The 27378-nt window shown below is 37.5% G+C and overlaps 2 protein-coding genes across 2 annotated transcripts in view; one reads left to right on the forward strand and one right to left on the reverse strand.

Moving 5' to 3' along the window:
* Window positions 1-18242, reverse strand: part of LOC123879298 (titin-like) — a 34321-nt gene extending 16079 nt beyond the window's left edge. Inside the window, exons 1-5 of the mRNA XM_045926941.1 lie at window positions 18141-18242; window positions 9841-16456; window positions 8767-9118; window positions 2926-2988; window positions 1563-1693 (exon numbers count right to left, since the gene is read on the reverse strand). Of these exons, the coding sequence (XP_045782897.1) occupies window positions 1563-1693; window positions 2926-2988; window positions 8767-9118; window positions 9841-16456; window positions 18141-18169 (7191 nt within the window). The 5' untranslated portion in view covers window positions 18170-18242. The remainder of the gene's footprint in view (window positions 1-1562; window positions 1694-2925; window positions 2989-8766; window positions 9119-9840; window positions 16457-18140) is intronic.
* Window positions 18243-21828: 3586 nt separating this feature from the next.
* Window positions 21829-27156, forward strand: LOC123879715. The gene is made up of 6 exons (XM_045927611.1): window positions 21829-21995; window positions 22612-22721; window positions 23614-23725; window positions 24976-25120; window positions 26148-26241; window positions 26981-27156. Exons 1-6 carry the CDS (start codon window positions 21857-21859, stop codon window positions 27071-27073), a joined length of 693 nt encoding a protein of 230 aa, XP_045783567.1. The 5' UTR covers window positions 21829-21856; the 3' UTR covers window positions 27074-27156.
* The last annotated feature ends 222 nt before the right edge of the window (window positions 27157-27378 follow it).

Consider the following 27378-nt stretch of genomic DNA (forward strand, 5'->3'; position numbering starts at 1 on the left):
AGGTACAATTTTACTCCTTTTGATGGTCGATGATAGATATGTACGATATAGTGGTGATAATGAATTACGTAACTTAAAACTAAAACTACGAGGGTTCCAAACGCGCCCAAGTCTGAGAAGAGCCCACAACAAACTCAGACGGGTAAAAGCATTTGTCGATTTTTAGGGTTCTGTACTTCAAAAGTCAAGTTCGAGCGAGAGGCAGGCGATGCCAGATGGGTAGACGAAATAGTAGCGATAGCGGGTCGAAGATGGCAAGACTCAGCTACAGACAGAGTAAAGTGGAATTCCTTGGAGGAGGCTTTTACCCAAAGGGGGTCCATAAATAACAACTTACATTGTAGACACACACCATCTATGTAAATAATTTGTACTAACTAGGTAACTAACCATAATTTAAGTTATAATCATCATCATCATCGTCAGCCTGTGGACATCCACTGTTGGACATAGGCCTTCTCTAAAGAGCGCCACCACACCCGGTCCTCGGCCTTCCTCATCCAGCCACTTCCCGCCAGCCGCTTTATATCGTCGGCCCATCGTGCTGGAGGGCGTCCCACACTACGCTTGCTTAAACGCGGTCTCCACTCAAGGACTTTCCGGCTCCAACGGCCATCGCCTCTGCGACAAGCATGGCCTGCCCACTGTTGCTAAGTTGTAATACTAAGTCATTAATCATAACTAAATATTCTTAAGTTGGTTCTCTTAATGTAGTATCAAATTTTATTTTTATTTTTATGGAATTAAATAAAGCAAAAGGAAACCCCTCTGTTTGTAAGTCTGTTTGTCCGTCCGTCCTACCTTTAAAAACCTGGATGCCCCAGTGCTGATCGACAGAATTCATCAAGTAAAGAACTCTCAAGCGTACAGGTTTCCTCACCATGTTTCCTTTCACTGCGAAAAGTTGGAGGAGAACGGAAATCTAGTAAATCACTGTAAGGTTATTTTTAAAAATTGATTTGAGTTGTCAAAAATAATATAAAATTATTAATTTATCTAATGCAGGTAGTTTGATAAAATCGATATTTGGCTCATTCGATGTCATACAATCTGTTACTAGGAGGCCGACAAGATTGAACTTGCATAAATACGGGTGTTTCGAAGGTTTTAATTCAGTCTCCTTCCGAGATTCGGAGCGATATCGCATATTTTCGGTATTTGGATTGTGAACTGAATAATTAGATGTTGTGATAGCAATCACGCTCTAATTAAATTATTTATTTTGGCATTAGTTTGTTTAGATTAAAACTCTCGGATAACCTCTACACATTGAACCTGATGTTTTTTGTGTTGGTTTGAGAGGACATTCCAATAATTCGATAAAAATATTTAAATAATACCTGCTTTTCTGAGTGACGCCAATATCACAGACACTAAATTTACATTTAATTGAGATTGATTGTTTAAATAAAACAGTTACTTTTATTCTAGTAAACCACAGACACTACATCTACATTTCATTGAGATTGATTGTTTAAATAAAACAGTTACTTTTATTCTAGTAAACCACAGACACTACATCTACATTTCATTGCGATTGATTGTTTAAATAAAATAGTTACTTTTATATTGAACTGGCTGAATTTTTTGTTGAGAGACTCCAGTTTTTGATTTATAACGTTTGGAAGTTCTGCCAAGGCTGCCATTTGTGCTCGCATCTGTTCTAACTGTTGTTCCACTGGTGCTTTCGGATCTGGAATGAAAAGAAGAGTAGAAGAGAGAGAGAGAGAGAGAGAGAGAAGAGGGAATAGAACCAAACAAGGTCTAGATCAGATAGATCTTTCAAAAGAAACAAACGCCTCTCTTATCGAGGGTTACATTTTTGTTCTGATTGCCTCGGAGACCCTGGAGTCATAGAGTCTTAGTACTACATAAAAAAATTTAGAAGGCATTTCATTGTGATTAATAGCCTCATACGTGTTCTGGAGTGGAGACCGCGTACCGCTAAGCGCAGTGTGGGACGACCTCCAGCCCGCTGGACCGATGACTTGGAGAAGGTGGCGGGGAGCGGGTGGATGAGGAAGGCGGAGGACCGTGTTTGGTGGCGCGCTCTTGGAAAGGCCTATGTCCAGCAGTGGACGCATACAGGCTGATGGAATGGAATGGAAAATAGCCTCATGTTATGACGATAGAAGGGCTGGCTCATTTTTTGCGCAACGGATCAGCCTGGCTGTCCAGCGAGGTAACGCAGCCAGTATTCTTGGCACCATTCCGCGCGGGAATGATTTGTGTAGCAATTAGATAAGTTTTAAGTTTTATATTACAATATAATATTTTCAGTAAAAAAAAAATTACAATCCGGGTATCTTTAAAACAAGAGTGAATAGGCACCTTCTAGGTAAACGCGTCCCATCTTAGACCACATCATCACTTTCCATCAGGTATGATTGTGGTCAAGCGCTTACCTATAGTGAATAAGGAAAAAATAAAAAATAAGTGCATGTCAGTTTTTTGGCGACAGAGGTGATGGATGACTAAGGATTAATTTTTAACCGCTTTTGGTACGGTACCTACCCTAAAAAAATGAAGTAGGTAGTAAGTTGGCACCCTAACGAGGTCGATATATCCAATCGGCTTGTACTTACGAAACATTTTTACCCGACTACGGCAAAGCCGAAAGGAAGGGTTATGATTTTAGCAGTCTATGTATGTATGTATGTATGTATGTGTGTATGTATGTTTGTATCCGAATTCTGTGTGTTCCAACTTCCACCGTAGCGCCTAAACTACGGGGCCGATTTTGATGATTGAGGTGTCAATTGATTCGTTGTAAAAGTCCGGGTGACATAGGCTATATTTTATACGAGAAAAATTGATCTAACGGATGTTACATCAAAAAAAGTGGAGGTCTCCAAAAATTGTTTTTTGCTATTGTTTACTAATCATGAATAGTGAAAAAGGACGATAGAATCTCTATCTACTTACCGACCATACTCTCTACATTTTTCAATAGTTCTTTTGCTATGCTGTTGGGCTCCATAGCTGATTCTTATAATCTCTTCACTTCTCTTTGAACTTTTCTGCTTTAGGATTTTAAATATCATGTGATGTAGTGATGAGTCCAATTGTTACCCTTAAAATAACATTTTTTTTTAAATAATGTTTACCATGTTAATCATGACTAATAAGTCCCCTTTCCACTCCAACTAAGCGTAAAACAAGCAAGGAGTAGATACGACAGTAGTGCAACGGTGGAGTTTGAACCGGATGACCTTTCGGATTTCAGTCCGTTGAGCTATTGAGGTTAATGCAATCGATATTTTATGATGAAGGTAAATATCGCGAGGAAATCCGAAACCAGCATGCTTTTTTAGGGTCCGTACCTCAAAAGGAAAAAAGGAAAAACGGAACCTTAATATAGGATCACTTTCTTGTCTGACTGTCAGTCATACTGTCTGTCCGTCCGTCCTTCCGTCCGTCGTGTCTGTCAAGTTTCCCGCTGACCTACAATCATGAAATTTGGCAGGTAGGTAGGTCTTATAGCACAAGTAAAGGAGTAAATCTGAAAACCGTGAATTTGTGGTTACATCACAGAAAAAAAAATTAAAATGTGTTTTAATTTTCAAAGTAAGATATAACTATACCAAATGGGGTATCATATGAAAGGGCTTTACCTGTAAATCTTAAAACAGATATTTATTTATTTTTATGTAGTTTTTGATTTATCGTGCAAAATGTTGGAAAAAATACCCGAGTACGGAACCCTCAATACGCGAGCCTGACTCGCACTTGGCCGGTTTTTTCTTCATTCCATTTCGAATTCCATTCTTGTGAATGTGGTGAGATACTCTATAATGTTCTTGAAGTTGATGCCAATGGACAATTAGCTTTTGTTACTTTGAGAAAATACCCGTATTCATCAGTGAGCCGGCGATGGGTTGTCAATGATTATGATGATTATAGTAATTAGATCTTTAACTTACCTAATTAAAACACTAAATATAACACAATAATTAAGTCTCGATCACGCTACTCATCAGTAGATCACGGTATACTGAAACTGTATACTGATCGGAACTATTCAGATATCTTGCCAAAAAACCGACGCCAAGCTATTTGAGCGTCTATAATCTATATGTGAATAGATTAACTACTTATTATGCAGCCGTGAAAGTCCAGTGGTAGTGGATAAGATTTCCATTATATTGGGGGAACGAAGGTTCGATCCCGGTTACGACGGCTCTCTCCGTCACTCGTTTCATACAATAGTAGTTCCAATTTCATTTGAATATCAAGCACCCAAAGTCCATGAAATTTTGCAGACATATTCTAGAAACTAATATCTACGTCTGTGGTTTTCCAGATTTCTGTTAAAATATTCGGTTTCAAAGTTACGCGGTCTTAAAAATTTTCATGCAAATCTTTGAGCCCTTGTAATTTTAAAATTACATATTTTTAGAAAAATCTAAAACACCACAGACACAGATATTAGTTTCTAGAATATGTCTGCAAAATTTCATGGACTTTGGTTGCTTAATTTCAAATGAATTTGGAACTACGATTGTATGAAGCGAGCGACGGAGAGAGCCCTGTTAACTACTAATTATGAAGCCATGATAGTCCAGTGGTAGTGGATGAGATTCCCATTATATTCGGGGAACGAAGGTTCGATCCCGGTTACGCACCTCTAACTTCTTAACCGTTAAGTACGACATAGGAAACCTGCATGCCTGAGAGTTCTTCGTAATGTTCTCAAAGGTCTGTCGAGGTCTCAAGTATTTCAAAATGTAAAGTAACAAGTGTAAATTAAAAATTTATAACACCCCCGGCAAGTGAAGGTTACAGTAACTAGAAAAGAGCTGATAACTTCCAAACGGCTGAACCGATTTTCTTGAATTATAGCTAAGAACACTCTCGATCGAGCCCCCTTTAAAACAAAAAAAAAAACTAAATTAAAATTGGTTCATTAGTTTAGGAGCTGCGATGCCACAGAGAGATACACAGATACACAGATACACACGTCAAACTTATAACACCCCTCTTTTTGGATCGGGGGTTAAAAAGAAAAATATTCTTTACTGTACAGTGTACACCAAATTGACATTTGACATTGACATTGACCCTGGATTAACACATAGGTTACTTTTTATCAAAGAGTTCCCGCGGGATTTTGAAAAACGTAAATCCACGCGGACGAAGTCGCGGGCATCAGCTAGTGTAATTATATAACAGAAAAGATTTTTGTACAATAGGCAGACATATCGCTAAAATAGCGATCTCTTCCAGGCAACCTTAGGGTATCATTACTGATTCAATAGAAGTTAGTAATTTCTAAGCAGCCCCAGATCTGGGTGGGAGGCTTCGGCCGCGGTCAGTTGCCACCCTACTACTTGTTAGCGTTAGGTAAGAAGGACTTATAGAGGGAACTCTGGAGCAGATGTGTCTGCGCTTGGTACTGGCCTACTGTTCCTAAAGCTCGGGAAGCGAAATATTGACTAACGGACCAATCATCATCATCATTATTATCGGCCGATAGACGTTCTCAGCTGCTCATAGGTTATTCTTTTATTCTTTCTTTATTTGCATTCATGTCTTCATCATAAAAAATATTATTACAACATGAAGCCCCGTCAGGGCGCTGCAAAGTATAACATTGGTGATTAAAACAATTACAATTCTATTGTTAACAATTATGAAAATTATGAAATGTAAATAACAATTTTGAGTTAATTTAATGGTAGGTAATTAATTAAAAAATACAATGTCACAAAAAAAATACAATAATTAAAAAATACAATAATTAAAAAATACAATGTCACGTATAAATAAATGTTCTTATCCATTGCTCAGAATACATCTATCGTAACAATATTCATTGGAGTACATAATTTATCGTGGAATTGAGGTCATATGCGTAAAAGTAGGTGCAGTTAGTTACGAGGAAAGTTCATTTATGTCATAAAAACAAGTTTCTACTCTCTTGTATAGGGGCTTCCATACTAGGGATTGCAATCCAGCGGTGTTTTTAATCCAGCTGGATTTTTGCTGAATTAAAGCAAATCCAGCTGGATCCAGCGCGGTTCCAGCATCTATCAATTTTTTAAAGAAATGCAATTTTTTTCATGTTTTAACTGCAGAAACTTTAATAATAATTTAACATTTAACCACCTATATTTGTTTGCAGTTATAGTATGAGGTCCTTACCTATAAAAGACGCATTATAACAATAACAACACACGCTTAGCGGATAACAAGCTCCAAACCCCAAGAAATTACACAAAATTCTACGGTAGGTCCTTTACTGTATATGCAGTACAACTGTGGAATGACCTCCCCAAGAATATTCGAAGTTCGAAATCCCTGCCCATTTTTAAAAATCGTTTGAAAGAATTCTACTTATCTATGCCATAATAGTTTAAATATTGTTTTTATTTATTATATTATTATTTTTTATATTATATGTATCCCTTTTATATTATATGCAAGTAACTATATTGTCATATATAGCATATACATATATATTTATATATTATATATATATAATTACTTTTTTATGTTTATTAGTATATATATAAATCTTTGTAAAAAAAATCCTTGCGACTTGGTACTATCCAACCTCCTTCCTAGAACTTCTCCTTTCAGCAAAGGTTGCCTGGTAGAGATTGCTCCAAGCAATAAGGCCGCCTTTGCACACAATTGTTTTTTTTCTGTTTTCTTCTTACTGTGTTGTTATCCTTATATGTGTTTTTGTGTGCAATAAAGAGTTTCTATCTATCTATCTATACATGAAAAAAGAAGAACTTTTTTTTAATTTGAATTAGATATATGTACTTTATCAATCGAAGTATGTACCATCATCTACACACTTTCGCCATTTTATAGGTAATTCATTGATTGAGGATCCGAACCGCTGGATCCAGCGTCAGTATTGGATCCAGCAAGCACCAAAAACGTGCTGGATCCAGCTGGATTACTGGATTGCGGATCCAGCAGCATTGCAATCCCTATTCCATACGCTACGGTTTTATGGTACCCGACATAGCTATGTCGGTTAAGCTCTACTTCTCCTATGGATCTCCGTTGATCACGTAGAATAGAATAGAATAGATTTTTATTCAAATAAACTTTTTACAAGTGCTTTTGAATCGTCAAAATAATCTACCACTGGTTCGGAATGCCGTTCCTATCGAGAAGAACCAGCAAGAAACGCAGCGGTTGCTCTTTTCAATTGTTCATTTACAATATAAATATATTCCATATTATACAAGCAAATAGGGCGCACATTGCTGGAGCGAGTCAAATCCATGCTTTTTTATCATTTACATAATCTTCGATTGTATAATATGCTTTTGCCAGGAGCAATACTTTTAATGGATTTTTAAACTTTTGATATTGACTTGGAATTTTATTTATAAAATAAAACTAGCTGATTGCCTATGAAAAATTACGCAAATCGGTTTAGAAATGTCGGAGATTTCGGTGTACATAGGTAGAAAAACACAACTCCCTTTTTGAAAGTCTTTTAAAAAAGTAGCCTATGTTACTCCCTGGTCAATCCTCTACTTGTCTGTGTAAGTCCCGTCAAAATCGGTTCAGCCGTTCCGAAGACTAGCCTTTTCAAACAGACAGACAAAAATTTTAAAAACGTGTGATTCAGTCATGGTATCGTTCAAATAACCCTATGAGCTTAATATGAGGTAGTTATTTTGAAATTACAGACAGACACTCCAATTTTATTTATTAGTATATTAGTATAGATATAGACTTATTCCCACAAATGACTTTCCCATTTTCCTGAGACGGAGCGTAGGATTTGCGAGCCTTAGTCGAGAACGAACCAATAGTGCGGCTTATCTTCTCCGTATCTTACCTTCCATGTTACAACTGCGTTGTCACATACCATCAGGTGAGATAGCTGTCAAACGGCTACCTACCTTATCATTGAAATAAAAATATCAAGGTTTGGCAATAACATGGCTTTAATTATAGACACGAATTGCAAGGTGATGATTGATTTGGCAATGAAATAAACTATTTAATTTTTTTTTTCTCACGTCTGGCTTTACACTGATTAGCCAATGTCATGTTTGTAGTTATTTACAATTTAGGGAAACTATATGTATAAGTATGGACTTCGGCTGTGCCGGCGCCCGCCGCCATACACGCGGCGCCCCTTTAGAGCGCTTCCCAGTCAGTTCCACCAGCAATAAACACCAGCAGAACACAAAAACTGGCCACTTCTAACAAAAAAACACTCCAAAAAGTCACAACACGTGCGCCAGCAAACGCCACCACAGACGAAGTCCCCTATTTAATTTAGATACCAAATTCCTGAAAGGCCGGCAACGCATCGGCGGTACCTCTGGTGCTGCAAATGTTCATGGGCGGCGGTAATCACTTAGCACCAAGTGACCCGTCTGCTCATTTGCTTGCTAGAGTGAGGGAACTTTTGGTTAGACCCTGAATCGACGATAGTTCAACATTAGGCTAGGGGTGACGTGAAATCAAAGACAAGTGCAAATTAAAAATTTATAACACCCCCGACGAGTGAAGGTTACAGTAACTAGAAAAGAGCTGATAACTTTCAAACGGCTCAACCGATTTTCTTGGATTATTGCTAAGAACACTTTCGATCAAGCCACCTTTCAAACAAAAAAAAAAAAAACTAAATTAAAATCGGTTCATTAGTTTAGGAGCTACGATGCCACAGACAGATACATAAATACACACGTCAAACTTATAACACCCCTCTTTTGGGGTCGGGGGTTAATAAAAGTACAGTAAATATGAAAATATCATATTTTATTTAATTAACTTATTTTCAAATTTGTGAAAACCTAGACAGCATACTTTTACGAGATTTAACATTTTCTTCTTTTCTAATATCTAACTCTGTTTTCGAATCTGCGTTTTGTTCTTCATGTTTTTCAGTTGAAATTTTTGCTTTTTTAGTATCAACAGACTTTCTCGGGTTTTCATCTTTTTCCAATTTTGCATTGTCAAGCGATTTTTTTGTAGTTTTTTCTTTTTCGTTAAGTCTTTCTTCTCCTTTCGTTTCAGTCATATCGGTTCTGGCACGGATTCCAACCGATTCCTTGTACTCTTCAATGCTTCTGATTGTTTTATCAATTTCTGAAGCAAGGAGAGCCGATTTTCGACCGATTTCGAGTATCTCCTCCTAAAAAAAAAATTAAAAAAACATACATTCGAATTGAGAATCTCCTCTTTTTTTTGAAATCGGTTAAAAACCATACAAAATTCTTGAGGAAATTCAGAAATCTATGCTCTGAATATTTAAATGTGTTTGTTCGTTTGTCTGTCTGTCTGTTTACTAACTTTTCAGAGCCCATCCGTTTAACCGAAATTGATGAAAGGCACAGAGATAGGTATAGTTAGAGATATTTCAGCACATGGTCTTACATATAGGTTACTTTTTGTCCCGGAAAATCAAAGTGTTCCCATGAGATTATTAACAAGTGTAAATTAAAAATTTATAACACCCCCGACAAGTGAAAGTTACAGTAACTAGAAAAGCGCTGATAACTTTCTAAACGGCTGAACCGATTTTCTTGGATTATAGCTAAGAACACTCTCGATCAAGCCACCTTTCAAACAAAATAACTAAATTAAAATCGGTTCATTAGTTTAGGAGCTACGATACCACGCACAGATACACAGATACACACGTCAAACTTATAACACCCCTCTTTTTTGGTCGGGGGTAAAAAAAGATTTTTATTTCTTTTTATGTATAATAGTTTTTGATTTATCGTGTCAAATGTTGGAAAAAATACCCAAGTACGGAACCCTCAGTGCGCGAGTCTGATTCGCACTTGGCCGGTTTTTTACTCTACATCTACGTCTATTATTTACAAAGGAAGTTTACTTTAAAAAAAATACCTTAGTAAATTTTGGAGTGCAAGAACCACTCTTCGACCCTGACTTTAAGACCTCAGGGGTCTCTGACCCACCTCTCAGTCCTGGCTTCGTAAAAACAGGTTCAACCTTCCTCACAGGAGATGTAGGCGGCGTTTCTAACGGTGGACTGTATAATACTCTAACTATTTTCGTATCTATATGAGGTACCATTCCGTTTACTATAATAAAATCATCCTCATGAATACTTTCAGGTGTGAACGAGCAATCACGGGGCACAAAGGTAGTTTCTTCTGGCGCAGGAGTTCGTAATCTAAATATGTATACATCTCTTAATGGAGTAGACGGTATGTCTTCTGGAGATGGTGATTTTACGCCATTTGTAACCTGAACTCCTTTCAAATCTGTCTGTAGTGATAGTTTTTGTCGTTCTTCAGTTGTTTCACTAGACATTTTCTGTCTTGCATCCATTTCTATTGATTTGCATGTTTTAGATTCTAGACTTGCCTGCTTTGATGAATACGCTTCTGAAATGGTGCTTGCTTCGAGATTAGCTTCTGTTGATGCGTAACTACCCTTAGAAATACTTCTTGATTGTAAACTAGCGTCCATATCTGCGTAGCTACCTTTAGAAACACCAGTCAATTCAAGTTTCCCTTCCATTGCTGAATAGCCTGCTTCCGAAACTTTGTTTGATTCAAGATTTGCTTCCATCGTTGCATAGCTTGCCTCAGCAATACTCCTTGATTTAACACTTTCTTCCATAGCTGCATAGCTTTTCTTAGCAGCAACTCTTGATTCAATACCTCCCTCCATTGCTGCAAAGCTTTCCTTAGAAACGCTCATTGATTCTACATTCATACCTGCTTCATAATCATAGCTTGCTTTTATGTCAGTTTCTGATGTTTTCAAAGCCATTGATTTTGTACCTTTTTTCACCATCCTTTTAGTTGACTTTGATGCAGTTTTAGATTCTAGTGAACTTTGTGCGTCTAATTCCATTGATTGCCCATCTACTACGATTTCGTTTTCTAGTGTCAAACCGTAAGATACATCTACACTTTGCGCAGAATACGCTTTAGCTGATTTCGATTTTATGTTAACTTTAGCTTGTGACTCTACGTCTTCTACAGTCTTAAAAGATCGTTCTGATTTTAAATCAATGGTGGCGACTGCTTCAACATTTGATATCTGAGTTTCTCTTGCTTCTGATTGTGCTAAAGACTGCAAGCTAAGCTCAAAATCTGCTGATGTGTCAAATGACTGAGATCTACTTTTGATTCCAACGGTAGAATCTTGAATAGTAACATACTTTTGACTAGCTTTGTGAGCTTCAGCACCCATAGTTATATCCACCAAATGTATTCTAGCGTCGGAAGATTCAATTGTCTCCACAGTTTTAACATCAGATATCCAAAACTGATTCTTCTTGACTACGTCACTGAATTCTTCCATATGTAATATCTCTTTTTCTTCCTCGTACGCTGCTTCGAAACATAATGTATAACTTGTATTAGCACTATCAACTCCGTACAAATCTTTAGCTGGTTGTACAATATGCAGTTCTGTTTCTTGCGGTGATTGAACTCTATATTCATGGCCAGTAGCAATACCAAATACATATTCCTGAATAAAAGGCGAAGAGGGGGCTGATGATATTGTAGAAGAGGCACTGCTCCAATCAATATCTTTAATATCAACTGTTATTTCTTTCTTTGTTTTCAAAAAAGCTTCTTTTTCCACGTGATCTTCAGCTAATTCAACTGTGTATTTACTGACATCGATAATTTCTTCTTTTGCAATATTAACATTAACAAATGTACTCTCAGCAATAGCGGTTGCAGTGTGCGCTTCGTATGTTAGTCTACCTTGTTTAGATAGTGATTTAGAAAATGCTGTAAGTTCCGTTTCTACTGGTGATGGTTCTTCTGAACAAAGTATGATTGTACTGGGTAATTTTAATCCTTTCAAATATATTGTCGCTTTTCGAGCAGTTGGTTTAATAGATTTTGGTAGTTCCTCTACTTTTTCCTCTAATATGACAGTAAAATTTTCAGCGGCAGTCAAAACGGGTCGTTCAACTAAGGTTTTAGGTGTTTTCTCAATAATTTCTTCTATAATCAAATCTTTGTCTCTTGAGTCTAGTGGGAACACGAGGTTAGCTTCAGCTGCTTTTTGTTCTATTACTTCAATGTGTGCTTGTTGGTTTGTTGTTTTTGCTACGTCAAAAGTTATTTTAGATTCTTCTGGCAATATCAGTGATGTTTCAGCAGCTGTTAAATGAACTGCCTCTAATACAGGTTGCTGTTGTTTCGCCTCAATTATTGGCAATTTTATATCTTCTTCTTTTGGTTCCTCAGAATATACGACAGTTATGCTGGTGCCTTTTAATTCTTTAATTTTTATATTGGCCTGCTCATTTGTTACTGAAACTACAGTAAAACTATCTTTAGGTTCATCAGGAACAATTGATGTGGCTTCAACGACTGGTAAAAATCGGTCTTCTATGATAAATTGCGGTTTGATATCTTTTACTTGGGGAACGTCCACTGATTTTTCCCGCGGTTCATTGGGAGTTACAAAACTTACTGTGAGAGGTTTAATTTCTTCAACAATTATATTTGCTTTACCATGAGGTATATCTGGTGTTTCTAATTTATCATACAGTGGTCCTTCCGGTACTATATCAAACTTTTCTGCTACATTAAACACAGGTTTTTCTAATAAAGATTCGGATTCTTTTTCTTTATATGAAAAAGTTTCTAAGCTTTCATTCTTAGGTTCTTCAACGGAAACAGAAGTTACTGATGCAGTTTTGAATTCTTCAATATCAATAACTGCTTTCACTGGTGCAGGTTTAGGTGTTATAAGAACGTCATCTTTAGGCCCTTCTAGTAAAACTTCTAATGTTGTAGCTACTGGTAACAAAGAATCTTGTAGGAAAGTTTGTGGTTGCTTTTCTAGCGACTGTAGTTGATCAAATTTCTCTTCTTTTGGTTCTTCCAAATGTACGAATGATGTTGTTATTGCTTTGGATTCTTCCATACTAATATTGGCTTGTTGATTTATTTTTTCAATGAGGTTGAAATCCCCTTCCGGGCTAGTAGGAGATACTAACATAGTTTCAGCTACAATCAAACCACCTTCTATCAACGTTTTGGGTCGCTTTGTTTCTAATTGTGGAATTTCCAAGTTTCCGTGGTGTGGTCCTTCCGGTAAAACTATTGTGTTTTCAGCGACAGTTAAAAGAGAAGCTTCCATATCTGTGTTTGCCTCTTTATTATTTACTTTATGTGTTTCTACAGTTTCTTGCTTTGGTTCCTCAACAGTGACAGACGAAACTGTTGCCGATTTTAATTCTTCGACTTCAACACGAGCTTGTTGTTTTAAGTGTTCGTTTATTTCAAAAGCTAATTTTGGTTCCTCAACTTGTATGAAAGTAGTTTCGGTTGCTTTTAACTCCTCGATCGCTATAGAAGCTTGCTGATTGGTTAATTTTTTTGTATCGAACATTTCTGTGGGTGGTTCAAAGGGCAAAACAGTTTGAGTTTCACCAACCGATAAAACTGACTCTTCTTTCCGTGCTCCAGGTTCCTTTGCAGTAATTTTCACTACGTCAAAAGTATCCTGTTCTTTTTCATTAAGAGACACTTCAGTTATTTCAGCTACAACCTTTGCATTTATATCAACTTTGGCTTCCTTGCTTAGGGCTTTAGATATGACCAATTCTTCACAAATGGGCTCTTCCACGGTAGTCAAAGTGATTTCAGGTAAAACTAAAAGAGATCTTTCTAAAAACACTTCACTCTCTCTCCTTTTCATTTCAGTTTGTATAACTTCTTCATATACAGGCTCTTCAGGGAAAACCTCGAAAACCTCACTTGCGATTATTTCATCCACTCCAACTTTAACTGTTTCTCCAGTAATTTTCATCGTATCTGTGTTTTCACTTTTCGGTTCTTCTATTATTGCAATCATCGTTTCTGCAATTGACCGTAGATTATCTGCAATTGTATATCTAGGTGTTGAACCTATGCCTTTTGAAACTTCCAATACATCTATATTGGCTTCATCGACGAATACCTCACTTGTTTCAGCGACTGATTTAATAGCCCTTTCAATCTTAACAGGTTGTGGTAATTGTGCAATGGGCTGAGCAATATCAAGCATTCCCACTGCTTCTTCCTCTATAAATATTTCAGTAGTTTCAGCAATGGCTTGGCTTGGTTCTAAAATTGGCCGTGGCTTCCGCTCTTCAATCTCCTGTATTTCAACAAATCCACTTCTTTCTTCTTCTTTTATTTCTGAAGTTTCAACCACAGATTTTACTGGCTTTTCGATTGAAATGAGGGATGTTTCAATTAATTTAGATTCCTGTAAAATATTTTCTTCTTTTTCCATAGTGACAGTTGTTTGTTCAGATATTAACTTGAGTGGCGTTTCAATAGCAGGATAAGCTTGTTTAATATTTACAGACTTAACTTCCTTTATCTTGAGTAAAGGCTCTATAATCTCTGATATTTTTTGAACTGCTAGCTTCTTTGCTGTGTCTTCATAACCAGTTTCACATGTTTGTAAAAGTTCTTGCTTTTCTTCCTCAAACACTTGTTCTGATGGAATCTCTTCAATGGATTCTATGACAACAGTAGGTGGTAATGATGGTTCTCTAAATTGTCTATAAAAGACCGACACTTCACATCTATAATAGATAATTCCCGATTCCGCGAGTTCAGTTTGTTTCATACTTTCAGACATTCGTCTCATTTGTTCTTCGAAAATGGCATTTTTATTCGTGTAAACATGAGCTTCTACTATAGCAATGTAAGTTAATGGTACACTAACATCGTCTCTTGTTGCTGTTTCAGTTTCATATGAATGCAGTTTTGAATCATATTTTGAAGTTTTGGACTCAGAGTAGCGTTTTTCTTCTTTCATTTCCCGCATTTCGTATGACCGGGTTTTAGTTTCATACATTTCTTCAAAGAGTTTCCTATTCCTGTCTGGAAATTCACCTCGTCTCTTACTTTTATCAAAAGTCTTTTCACTGAATGAAGAACTATACAAAAATTCATCTCCTGTATGACTCTCATCAAAAGTCCTTTCACTAAAAGAAGTATCATTCAAAAACTCATCTTGTGTTTCACTTTCGCTTTTCGAAGTTGATGTTTGACTACGATGCGATTCCTTTTTATCAAATTGTTCTTCCTTCCCCGATTTCCGCAGAAATTCCGAAATGACAATATTCATTCTATCAGTAAGTTCTGCTGGCTTAAGGCCCTCTATTTGTGCAATTTTAGCTCCCGAGAGTTTGGGCTTTTTAATTTCTTCAACAACACTGCTTCTGACTACTTCATCAGCAGAATCTATTTTATGAATATACTCGCGACTTTCTTTCTTTCCTTCATATATTCCTTTAGATTTTGTGAAATTATATCTTTTTTCTTTTGGAATAAATCTATATAACGTAATCATAACTTTAGTCATTTGTAAAAGAAATCTTTTCAATAGCATAGCACTTTGACGCGAAGATTGCACAGTAGCACGTATGCGTGGTATAATTTGTAATCCAATTTTATAAACCCTTTGCTTGGCTAACTCTAAATTAGTTTTGACGTCACTTTTAACCGTTTCAAATGTCTTTTGGTCAAGTTTACTTGCCATTATTTTATCAGTCCCTGTCTTAAACATTCCAGTCCTTTGCCGGACTGTGCCAGCCTCTATGGCTTCTTCAATATCTCGTTGCGTCAATAACTTCCTCTCTTCTACATTTAGTTTCGAATCCATTTGTATATCAAACGTCTCAAACTTCTTAACTTCATCCGCAACGCGCACTTCCCTTTTAGTAGCCTCATCTGATGATATTTTTTCTTCATGCACTTTAATGTAGTCATCTTCAAAAGACACTTTTTTTACTAATTTTCGTTTTTCTAAATTTGATCGTTGGCACGTTTCTTTTGAAAGTTTGTGTGTTTGCGATGAAATCTTATTTTCTTCATATGAAGACTCGCTTAGTTTGTAATCTGATTTACTTTTTAGTTGATTAGCCAAAGACACAGCTTTGTTTAAGCTGTCTTCTATAACCTGTTTAGCGGTTTGCTTTATTTTACGTAACTCGCTTTCTTCTAAAATATTCAAATGTTTAGTTTCTTGTTTAGAAACTTCCACTTTTTCCGTCTTCTCAAACAAACTCTTATCACATACTTCTTTTTTGAAAGATACATCTTTAGTTTGTTTTATATGTTGTCGTTCAGCAAGTTTCTTAATTTTCTCAAAATCGACTACAATATTTTTATCATAGACTGCTTTTTCTTTGATCCTCTTGCCTTCAGGGTCATATTGTTCGGAAACTGGTAGTTTATATTTAGTTTGTGGGGGTAGTTCGTCCAGACTGAGTTCAGGAAAGACATCTTTGTAATTAAGGTTTAAAATTATAGGTTCTTCTAAACCACCAGCCGAGAAAGGCCTATAGGGTGTAGAAGATTCTAGAATAGAATAATCAGTCTCTGTTTTCTCTTGTGATTCTTTTGTTTCTATTTGGACTTGTCTTAGTTCTTGAACGTTGATGCCTTGGTCTAAATCATCTGGTCCAATTGGTGCGTCGATATCTTCGGAATCATCGAGTATGGGGTCGTAGAGACCACTGAAAATAAAGATTAATTGATAAAAAATACAATGGTCAAAGTAAATAGTAATAAGTGTAAATTAAAAATTTGTAACACCCCCGACAAGTGAAGGTTACAGTAACTAGAAAAGAGCTGATAACTTTCAAACGGCTGAACCGATTTTCTTGGATTATAGCTAAGAACACTCTCGATCAAGCCACCTTTCAAACAAAAAAAACTAAATTAAAATCGGTTCATTAGTTAAGGCGCTATGGTGCCACAGACAGATACACAGATACACACGTCAAACTTATAACACCCCTCCTTTTAGGTCGGGGGTTAAAAATGTTTTTGTGTTAATTAATTAGCACACAAAAGTCATAACTCAAAACAGTAAGACAAGCTGATGCCCGCGACTTTGTCCGCGTGGATATTTTAAGTTTTTAAAAATCTCGTGGGAACTCTTTGATTTGCGCGATAAAAAGTAGCCTATGTTACTCTCCGTCCTTTCACCTATATCTATGCTAATAAAGTTGAAAACTAAAACCCGACCGCAATCGTCTTAAGAGGGGTCTCACCGTCACTCGCTCCATACAAACGTAGTTCCAATTTCATTTGAATATTAAGCAACCAAAGTCTATGAAGTTTTCCAGACATATTCTAGAAACTAATATCTATGCCTGTGATTTTCCAGATTTCCATTACAATATTCGGTTTCAAAGTTACGCGGTCTTAAAAATTCACATACAAATCTTTGAGCCCCTGTAATTTAAAAACTAAGTACATATTCTTAGAAAAATCTAAAACACCACAGACACAGATATGAGTTTTTAGAATATGTCTGCAAAATTTCATGGACTTTGGTTGCTTAATATTCAAATGAAATTGGAACTACGATTGTATGAAGCGAGTGACGGAGAGAGCCCTGTTAAAATTGGATACATATGAGAATATATAGCAAATAGGTATACACTGCCCTAAAACAATTGAAAAATAGTGCACACTGCAAGCGTTTCTTTCTACACAAAACACAAGACAAAAATCACTGCACACAGGTTAAAAAAAAAGTTAGAATTACTGATTCTTGTAGACCAAGTAGAACTTCATAATTAATAACCCACTAATACATACTAGCTGGTGCGGCCAATTACTGAATGAAAATCTTTAATAGCTAGCTGTGAGTGACCTATGTTGGCTTTAACTAAATTAAAATCGGTTCATTAGTTTAGGCGCTACGGTGCCACAGACAGATACACAAATACACACGTCAAACTTATAACACCCCTCTTTTTGGGTCGGGGGTTAATAATGTAATTTGTTTGTGGTATGGTATAGTATGGTATGAAGTCCATCCCTTAAAATTGGATACATATGAGAATATATAACGAATATAAACTGCCGGAAAACAATTGGAAAATAACTTAAAATTAAAAATTTAAAAACCCCCGACACAAAAACCTCTGATTTTCTTGGATTATAGCTAAGAACACTCTCGATCAAGCCACCTTTTAAACAAAAAAAAACTAAATTAATATCGGTTCATTAGTTTAGGAGCTACGATGCCACAGACAGATACATAGCTACACAGACACACACGTAAAACTTATAACACCCCTCTTTTTGGGTCGGGGGTTAATAATGCACACTGCAAGCGTTTCTTTCTACGCAAAACACATAACAAAAATCACTGCACACAGGTTAAAATAAAAAAGTTAGAATTACTGATTTTTGTAGACCAAGTAGAACTTCATAATTAATAACCCACTAATTCATTCTAGCTGGTACGGCCAATTACTGAATGAAAATCTTTAATAGCTAGCTGTGAGTGACCTATGTTGGCTATAAAGGGGTATTAGTCATTAGGGTTCCGTGGTTTGCCAATCAAAACCATTGTCTGTAACTAGCATTCCAAACTACAATCAAAATATTGTGGCAAGATAATCATTTTCCATACTTATCCATACTAATATTATAAATGCGAAAGTGTGTCTGTTTGTCCGTCTGCTAGCTTTTCACGGCCCTACAGTTTAACCGATTCTGACAAAATTAGGTACAGGGCCAACTTATATCCCGGGGACGGACATAGGCTACTTTTTATCTCGGAAAATCAAAGAGTTTTCACGGGATTCCTAAAAACCCATCCGCTTAACCGATTTGAATGTTTGGTACCTAGGTAGCTTACGTCCCTGTAATTGACATAGGCAACTTTTTATCCCAGAAAATCAAACAGTTTTTTTTCAACACCTTTTTGATATTTCCCTAAAAAGCCTTATAGCGCTAGGACCCCACGGACCAAGGGTCTCGACACCGAATGGGACAAAATCATATTCGGAGCCTAGACCCCTGTATTTGCAATCTTAGCGTTTTCAGCCCCTTCACAAGCCGCTGAAAACAACAAATAAGTACTAAGAACAACGATTTATCAAATAAGTAGTTTGAAAGTTGTGACCAAAACAGACAAAGATTTTTTGGGTTTTTCTTTCACGGTTTATTGCGATGTTCTAGCTTCGAAAAACAAAATTCATATACCTAAAATTTGATGTTTATAATTAGTATTTACGGAACCCTAAAATATCGAGACCCGACTCGCACTTGGCCGGTTTTTACAGTTTGTTAACAAGGGCAGACAACTTCTCTTCGTAAAGCACAAACCTACGGAACCATTCGTATTATAGAGCTCTCGACTTGGCCGTTCAATCAATAAAAATAGGAAATTGGCTTGATGTATGACAACCTGAATAAAACTGGGTTGCGCGAGGTGTTAAAAGGCTTTCCTTATTATTCTGTTGACTGGTGATTAACATTCATTAATTTTATCAATAACTAGAGGATGCCCGCGGCTTCGTTCGCGTGGATGTAGGTTTTTTAAAATTCCCGTGGGAACTCTTTGATTTTCCGGGATAAAAAGTAGCCTATGTGCTAATCCAGGGTATAATCTATCTCCATTCTAAATTTCAGGCCAATCCGTTCAGTAGTTTTTGCGTGAAGGAGTAACAAACATATACACACACACACAAACTTTCGCCTTTATAATATTAGTGTGACTAGAGGATGCCCGCGGCTTCGTCCGCGTGGATTTCGGTTTTTTAAATCCCTCCTCCTTTAGAAACTCTTTGATTTCCGGGATAAAAGTAGCCTATGTCGGGATGTATCCCAAATCTGTACCAAAGTTCATTAAAATCGGTTCAGCGGTTGGGCCGTGAAAACGTAGCAGACAGACAGACAGACGGACAGACAGACACACTTTCGCATTTATAATATCAGTATCGATATGATAATGCTCAGCGAGCTATGGAGAAGGCTATGTTAGGAGTTTACCTGAGATAAAAAGTTGCCGAGGGCGTACAAGCTACCTCTGTACCAAATCCATACTTACTTATTTAATATTATAAATGCGAACGTATGTCTGTCTGTCTACCTGTCTGTCTGTCTGCTACCTTTTCACGGCCCAACAGTTTAACCGATTCTGACGAAATTTGGTACAGGGTTAGCTTAGGTATATCCCGGAGACGGACAGGCTACTTTTTATCCCGGAAAATCAAAGACTTCCCACGGGATTCTAAAGACACATCCGCTCAACTGAGCGATTCAATTGATTTCTTAAACTGAACACTTTCAAGTAAAGATTTCTATATAATCCTGTGAAGATGATACTGCCATTGTCGGAATTAGAATACCATAAGCCTACTTTGTCGTATTAGTTTACAAATTGCGAAAAACCAAATTAAATTTGAATTTTGCGGGCAGGCCCGTCGCATGCACTTTAACCATTAGGGTATCACCGCTTGTATAATAGTTATTTTAAACTAGTGTTGTAACATTGACATTCGATCGATACAAAAATACAACAAACAAATCGATTGGCAGTTCGTCAACTAATGTTGGCACATATCAATAATTGGCTAAGGCGATGTACCGACATACCTTCAGTATTAATCGACATTGAGCCTACGATTCAACGAAAGGATTGTGGATGAGATCACGTATTTTATTGTTTACTAGCTGACGCCCGCGACTTCGTCCGCGTGGATTTAGATTTTCATAGATCCCGTGGGAACTGTTTGATTTTCCGGGATAAAAAGTTGCCTATTTCGATTACAGGGACACAAGCTACTTCGGTACCATATTTCATATAAATCGGTTAAGTGGATGGGTCTTTAGGAATCCCGCGGACTCTTTGATTTTCCGGGGTAAAAAATAGCCTATGTCCGTCCCCGGGATATTTTATTTTATTTTATTCGACTAACCTACAACTTTTATACATAAAATATTTACAAAAATATAATTGTTTATAGCTAAAAAGATATAGTATAAACGTTAATAAAAGGCTAGTACAGAAGATTTAGGTACAATGATATTATATAAGCTAACCCTGTACCAAACGTCAGAATCGGTTACACTGTTGGGCCGTGAAAAGGTAGCATACAGACAAACAGACAGATACACTTTCGCATTTATAATATTAGTAAGCTTTTGGTTCTTTGTATATTCCTTTGAAATAGAACAAAATAACGTCACTGACACCGCATAGTATCCATTTATTAGTAGTCCATTATTAGTGACGGATTAACCCATAATCAAATTAAGCAATTGCCTAGGGCATCACGTCTGAGGGGGCACCAGAGGAAACACAAAAAAAAATCCGTCCTTAGGGCATCACGTCTCACTCTCACGTCACCAAAAACCACACCAAAAAAAGTTTCTAGGACTAATTTGAAAATTCGCGCGTTTTAAGTTGACATAGTAGTCCGACCTAGAGTCATAACCCCACTCCCGCTTACCGACTCGCTGCCCGCTTGTGCATTCGAAATTCGAATGCCTCCGAAAGTCGCAAGGCGCATTTCAATAAATAAATAAATTATGCTTTGGTTTTTATTGTTGTCGCACCTACTCCACTTTTAAAGTACGTTACATCTCATCATCTTATTTTACAAAAAACTAATGTTTTTAGGCGGTAAAGATTTAAAGACCGATTCTAGTTGACATACGGATAGGGGGGCCCACAGGCATGGATTGCTTAGGGCATCATGTAGTCTTAATCCGTCACTGTCCATTATGGATGGATATTAGTATGGATTAGAATTAGGACTAAGCTTATTAAAGCTAACTTGTAAAGAAAAAACTTCAGTTAGTAATTCTCGATAGCCTCGATAGCTCAACGGTTGAGGAGCGGACCGAGTTCGTAAAGGTCGGCGGTTGAAACCCCACCCGTTGCACTATTGTCGTACCCACTCCTGGCACAAGCTTTACGCTTAATTGGAGGGGAAAGGGGAGTATTAGTCATGATTAGCATGGCTAATATTCTTTTTTTTTTAAGTTACTTAGGTTCTTTACTAGCTTGAAAAAATGATTCCGTTTTTCAATGGTTTTTCAATTTCATGAAGGGAACTCTAATAAATTTGAGTAAATCTATTTGGCCATGAAACAATAGATTGAATATGGTTACCAATACAAAAGGAATCAAAATGCGTTTAATAAAATCAATATTTTTACTGTGCCTGTTAAATTACGTTTCTTGTACATCTTTGACGGAATCTATGGGACAGGAGGTCATAGAAATCAGTGCACCTATTAAAGGTATTTAGGATTATACCATGAAAGTGATATGTAGTATTTTTTTTTTTAGGGTTCGGAACCTCAAAAGGAAAAACGGAACCCTTATAGGATCACTTAGTTGTCTATCTGTCTGTCTGTCAAGAAACCTAAAGGGTACTTCCCGTTGACTTAGAATCATGAAAGGTAGGTAGGTAGGTCTTATAGTACAAATGACACTAATATTAGCAAGAAACAGTTAAAAATTATTTTGCTATAATCCGCCAACAGAATAAATCTGTATCGGATTATAGCAAAATAATTTTTAACTGTTTCTTGCTAAACATGAACTTCCGCAAAGTAACGCCTGATTCTATCCAATATGACACTAATATTATAAAGGAGAAAGTTTGTATGTGTGTGTGTGTGTGTGTGTGTGTGTGTGTGTATGTTTGTTACTCCTTCACGCAAAAACTACTGGACGGATTGGGCTGAAATTTAGAATGGAGATAGATTATACCCTGGATTAGCACATAGGCTACTTTTTATTCCGGAAAATCAAAGAGTTCCCACGGGATTTTTAACAAACTACATCCACGCGAACGAAGTCGCGGGCATCAGCTAGTGCAAGTTATGTTTTAAATAACTCTTCTTTCCACAGAACTGCCCCAAGAGCTGGAGGAGGAGCCATCAGCAGAGAACGAGGATGAGAAGCATACCTCCACTACCATACAAGCCGCTACCAAGAAGGAGTTCACCAAGACTACTTTTGTAAGCTGTTCCACTCTGTGCAAACTCTGTGGTCTTATTAGTGGGAGGTACCGGGTTCGATACCGGGTTTGGAATTTCATAATTTCTAAATCTCTGGTCTAGTCTGGTGGGAGGCTTCGGCCGTGGCTAGTTACCACCCTACAAAGCTTTTTTTAGTTTAGCCGTGTCGAAACCAAAAAGGTTAGCCCGTTTCCATCTTAGACTAAATCATCACTTATCACCAGGTGAGATTGCCGTTAAGGGCTAACTTGTACCTGAATAAAAAAAACACCTTCAACTTCCCAACGGGTGCCACTGAGAATTGCTTGATGAAAAACCCCTTTTTGGCCTACATTATTAGGCCAAAAAGGGGTTTTACGTTAGACAAACGAAATAGAACTTTTTTTCATAAGTACTAATAAACTTTCAGAAGAAAGTCCTCTTTCCTAATTCGAACCGCTAGGATATGGAACGCCCTTCCGGCGTCAGTTTTCCCTTCCACCCATAATATGGGTACCTTCAAGTCAAGAGTGAATAGGCAACTTCTAGGCAAGCGCGCTCCATCTTAGGCTGCATCATCACTTGCTAGCAGGTCTGATTGCAGCCAAGCGCTAGTCTATATAATTAAAAAAAAAAAAAAAAAAATTAGTACTTATGAAAAAAAAATTGGTTGTCTGTAAAGTCGGTTTACTGACGATAGTTGAACGTGACAACAAAGGCCGATTGTGCTTCTTTGTCGCTCGTTCCGCGCTCTCGCTTGCGCTTCCAGCCTTACATGGAACGCCTCAGAGCGAGGTAACGCCGCATGAGTCATGTTTTTTCGTGCGTGCAGCCGGCTCTATCGAATTATAAGACGTTGTCACGTCAAAAAATGTTTCTGTTTGTGATGATTGATGAAACTGTATTCTCACAGATTGATTTTAGCAAGAAAGGCAAGGATATTGACAAAATCGACGGCCGACGGCAAGAAGACGACGAAGCAAGGATCGAGAAAGAACTGGCTGACATTTATAAAGATTCCATAGGTAATCAATACTGTCTCTGTGCAGTATTGATTGGCCATCACACTAATATTATAAATGAGAAATTTTGTATGTGTGTGTGTGTGTGTGTATGTTTGTTACTCCTTCACGCAAAAACTACTGGACGGATTGGGCTGAAATTTAGAATGGAGATAGATTATACCCTGGATTAGTACATAGGCTACTTTTTATCCCGGAAAATCAAAGAGTTCCCACGGGAATTTTAAAAACCTACATCCACGCGAACGAAGTCGCGGGTATCAGCTAGTATAATATTATAAAGGAGAAAGTTTGTACGTGTGTGTGTGTATTTGTTAGTCCTTCACGCAAAAACTACTGGACGGATTGGGCTGAAAAGAATGTAGATAGATTATACCTTGGATTAGCACATAGGCTACTTTTTATCTCGGAAAATCAAAGAGTTCCCACGGGAATTTTAAAAACCTACATCCACGCGAACGAAGTCGCGGGTATCAGCTAGTCAAGTTATAAGCCTAATTATTAGAACTTAAGCGCAGGCCACACAGGCCGCGTGTGCGTCGCGTAAGCGTAGACGTAGCGTGTACCATTGCGTTGAAATGTATGGAACTGTATGAGACATGGCATACCGCTTGCGTGGCGTGAACGTTCGCGTAGACGACGTATGCGTGCAGTTATGTCTACGGATTCACGCGCGTCACAAGCAAGTGTCACGTGTACGTGCGCGTGTGTCAATCGGCTTTTAGGTTTATAACTTGATTGATGGCGAATGTCGTACTTATTTTGACAGCTTCTTTTGGTTTGAAAAAGTCCTTCACTAAGTACAGTACGTTCTATCCACGTGGATTTCGGGTTTTGAAAATCCCATAGGAACTCCTTAATTTTTAGGATTCCGTACCTCAAAAGGAAAAACGGAACCCTTATAGAATCACTTTGTTGTCTGTCTGTCTGTCCGTCCGTCCGTCGTGTCTGTCAAGAAAACAAGGGTACTTCCCGTTGACCTAGAATCATGAAAGGCAGGTAGGTAGTTCTTACACCACAAGTAAAGGAAAAAATCGAAAACTGTAAAGTGGTTACACAACGAAAAAAAAACATTAAAATGTGTGTTACAATTCAAAGTAAGATAACTATACCAAGTGGGGTATCATCAGAGAGAGAGAGAGTTTTTGATTTATCGTGCGAAATATCGGAAAAATAGCCGAGTACGGAACCCTCGGTGCGCGAATCTGACTCGCACTTGGCCGGTTTTTACTTAATATATTTTCTAATCCTAGATTACAAAGCAGACAGCGCGGAAGTGATAAAAGAAGTCAAAGTGTCTACATCATCTAAAGCATCAGAAACCAGTTCTACCATTGACGCTGATGCTACTACGGCAGAACTAACTGGAAAACCTCTTGTAAGGGCCAGGATGCAGGAGTAAGTTTTGAACTATTCGAGTAGTATTAGACTAACTGTCTATTGTTTATCTTTTTTTAACCCCCGACCCAAAAAGAGGGGTGTTATAAGTTTGATGTGTGTATCTGTCTGTGGCATCGTAGCTCCTAAACTAATGAACCGATTTTAATTTAGGTTTTTTTTGTTTGAAAGGTGGCTTGATCGAGTGTTCTTAGCTATAATCCAAGAAAATCGGTTCAGACGTTTGAAAATTATCGGCTCTTTTCTAGTTACTGTAACCTTCACTTGTCGGGGGTGTTATAAATTTTTAATTTACACTTGTTCAAATATTTTGTTTCCTTGCCTGCATATTTTATTTTATAATATAGTAGTATTCTTTAAATTAAACTAACTGATGCCCGCGACTTCGTCCGCGTGGATTTACGTTTTTCAAAATCCCGCGGGAACTCTTTGATTTTCCGGGATAAAAAGTAGCCTATGTGTTAATCCAGGGTATAATGTACCTCCATTCCAAACAGCCAAATCCGTCCAGTAGTTTTTACGTGAAAGAGTAACAAACATCCATCCATCTATACCTACCTACATACATACAAACTTTCACGTTAATAATATTAGGATACGCGGCTGGGCCTAAGGTGATTGCGATCTTCATAAACTACCTAGCTATCAAACTGCAGTGCTAAGAAGAGCTAAAAGAGCAACCGCCGAGTTGCTTGCTGGTTCTTCTCGGTAGGAACGGCATTCCGAACCAGTGGTAAATTATTTTGACGATTCAAAAGCACTTGTAAAAGTTTATATAAAAATCTATTCTATTCTATACTAATTACTATTCTATTAAGCTTTAAGGTGCCCACGCACATGAACTGAACTGCAGCTGAACTGCGCGTCGCGTCAGCGCACCGCACGATATTCTCTCCAGCCGCGCCGCGGGGCAGTGACGTACGCGCGTCGCGCCTGGAGAGAATATCGTGCGGGGCGCTGACGCGACGCGCAGTTCAGTTCAAGTGCGTGGGCACCTTTAGTCTCTTAAAAAGGCGTTTATTTTCAGCTTCAAATTCCAACCGGATTCCAACAACCCTCGCGACGTAGCGCGCTTCAGGACATCGATCGATGAAATCAGCTGTGATAACAAATTGAGTGCTGTTAGCCATTTTTTACTTAACTAATTAAAACCGCCCCGGTTTTGCTTTTTTATTATCTATATACTATATACTATACTAATAATAAATAAAATTGGAGTGTCTGTCTGTAATTTCGAAATAACTACCGCATATTAAGGTCATATGGTTATTTGAACGATACCATAACTGAAGCGCACGTTTTCAAAATTTTTGTCTGTCTGTCTGTCTGTCTGTCTGTCTCTACCTATGTACACCGAAATCTCCGAGATTTCTGAACCGATTTGCGTCATTTCTTTTTTAATCGATAGAGGAACTTTGCGACATTGTTTCATAAAAAATTTGGATTCCAACTCCTCAATCCTGATGCTGCAGGGGATCTGACCAATCCATGCGGGCGAAGCTGCGGGCATCAGCTAGTTCAAATAATATAAGTTAGCCCTTGACTGCAATCTCACGTGGTGGTAAGTGATGATGCAGTCTAAGATGGAAGCGGGCTAACCTGGAAGGAGTATGACAGTTTTTATTAAACCCATACCCCTTTGGACCCTTTCAAGTAAAGATTTTTATGTAAGAGGATGATACTGCCATTGGCGCAATTAAAATGCCATAAGCCATATGTATGGTCGAATTAGTTTACAAATTTCGAAAAACAAAATTAAATTTGAATTTCGCGGGCAGACCCGTGTCTTCTGCGAAAAGTTAGAGATTCTCAAATTCTAGAATCCCACTTACTATGATAATAATGAACCTTTCTTTACAGACCAAGTCACCGAGCATCGCGACTAACGCATCAGACAGATTTGTCGCAGATTTTATCCTTTGGACCACACTTCTTTTTACAGTTTGCATATGAATTGTTTAAAAATATTTGGTGTATTGATTTTATTATTAAATTATTTGTTGAAATAAATAATGTACTTAAATTGTAACATTCTACTGCTTACTTTTACTTCACTATTTTCCTATTTTTTTAATCCCCGGCCCAAAAAGATGGGTGTTATAAGTTTCGCGTGTGTATCTGTCTGTGGCATCGTAGCTCCTAAACTAATTAACCGATTTTAATTTAGATTTTGTTCGTTTGAAAGGTGGCTTGATCGAGAGTGTTCTTAGCTATATCCAAGAAAATCGGTTCAGCCGTTTGAAAGTTATCAGCTCTTT

This window comes from Maniola jurtina, chromosome 28 (genome assembly GCF_905333055.1).
Source record: "Maniola jurtina chromosome 28, ilManJurt1.1, whole genome shotgun sequence".
Lineage (NCBI taxonomy): Eukaryota > Metazoa > Arthropoda > Insecta > Lepidoptera > Nymphalidae > Maniola > Maniola jurtina.

Bases quoted from the DNA above. Each gene is read 5' to 3' on its own strand.
- LOC123879715 (XM_045927611.1), top strand. From the start codon at position 21,857: ATGGTTACCAATACAAAAGGAATCAAAATGCGTTTAATAAAATCAATA. The intron at 21,996-22,611 runs GTATTTAGGATT...TTCTTTCCACAG, and splicing joins AATCAGTGCACCTATTAAAG to AACTGCCCCAAGAGCTGGAG. The intron at 23,726-24,975 runs GTAATCAATACT...TTCTAATCCTAG, and splicing joins CATTTATAAAGATTCCATAG to ATTACAAAGCAGACAGCGCG.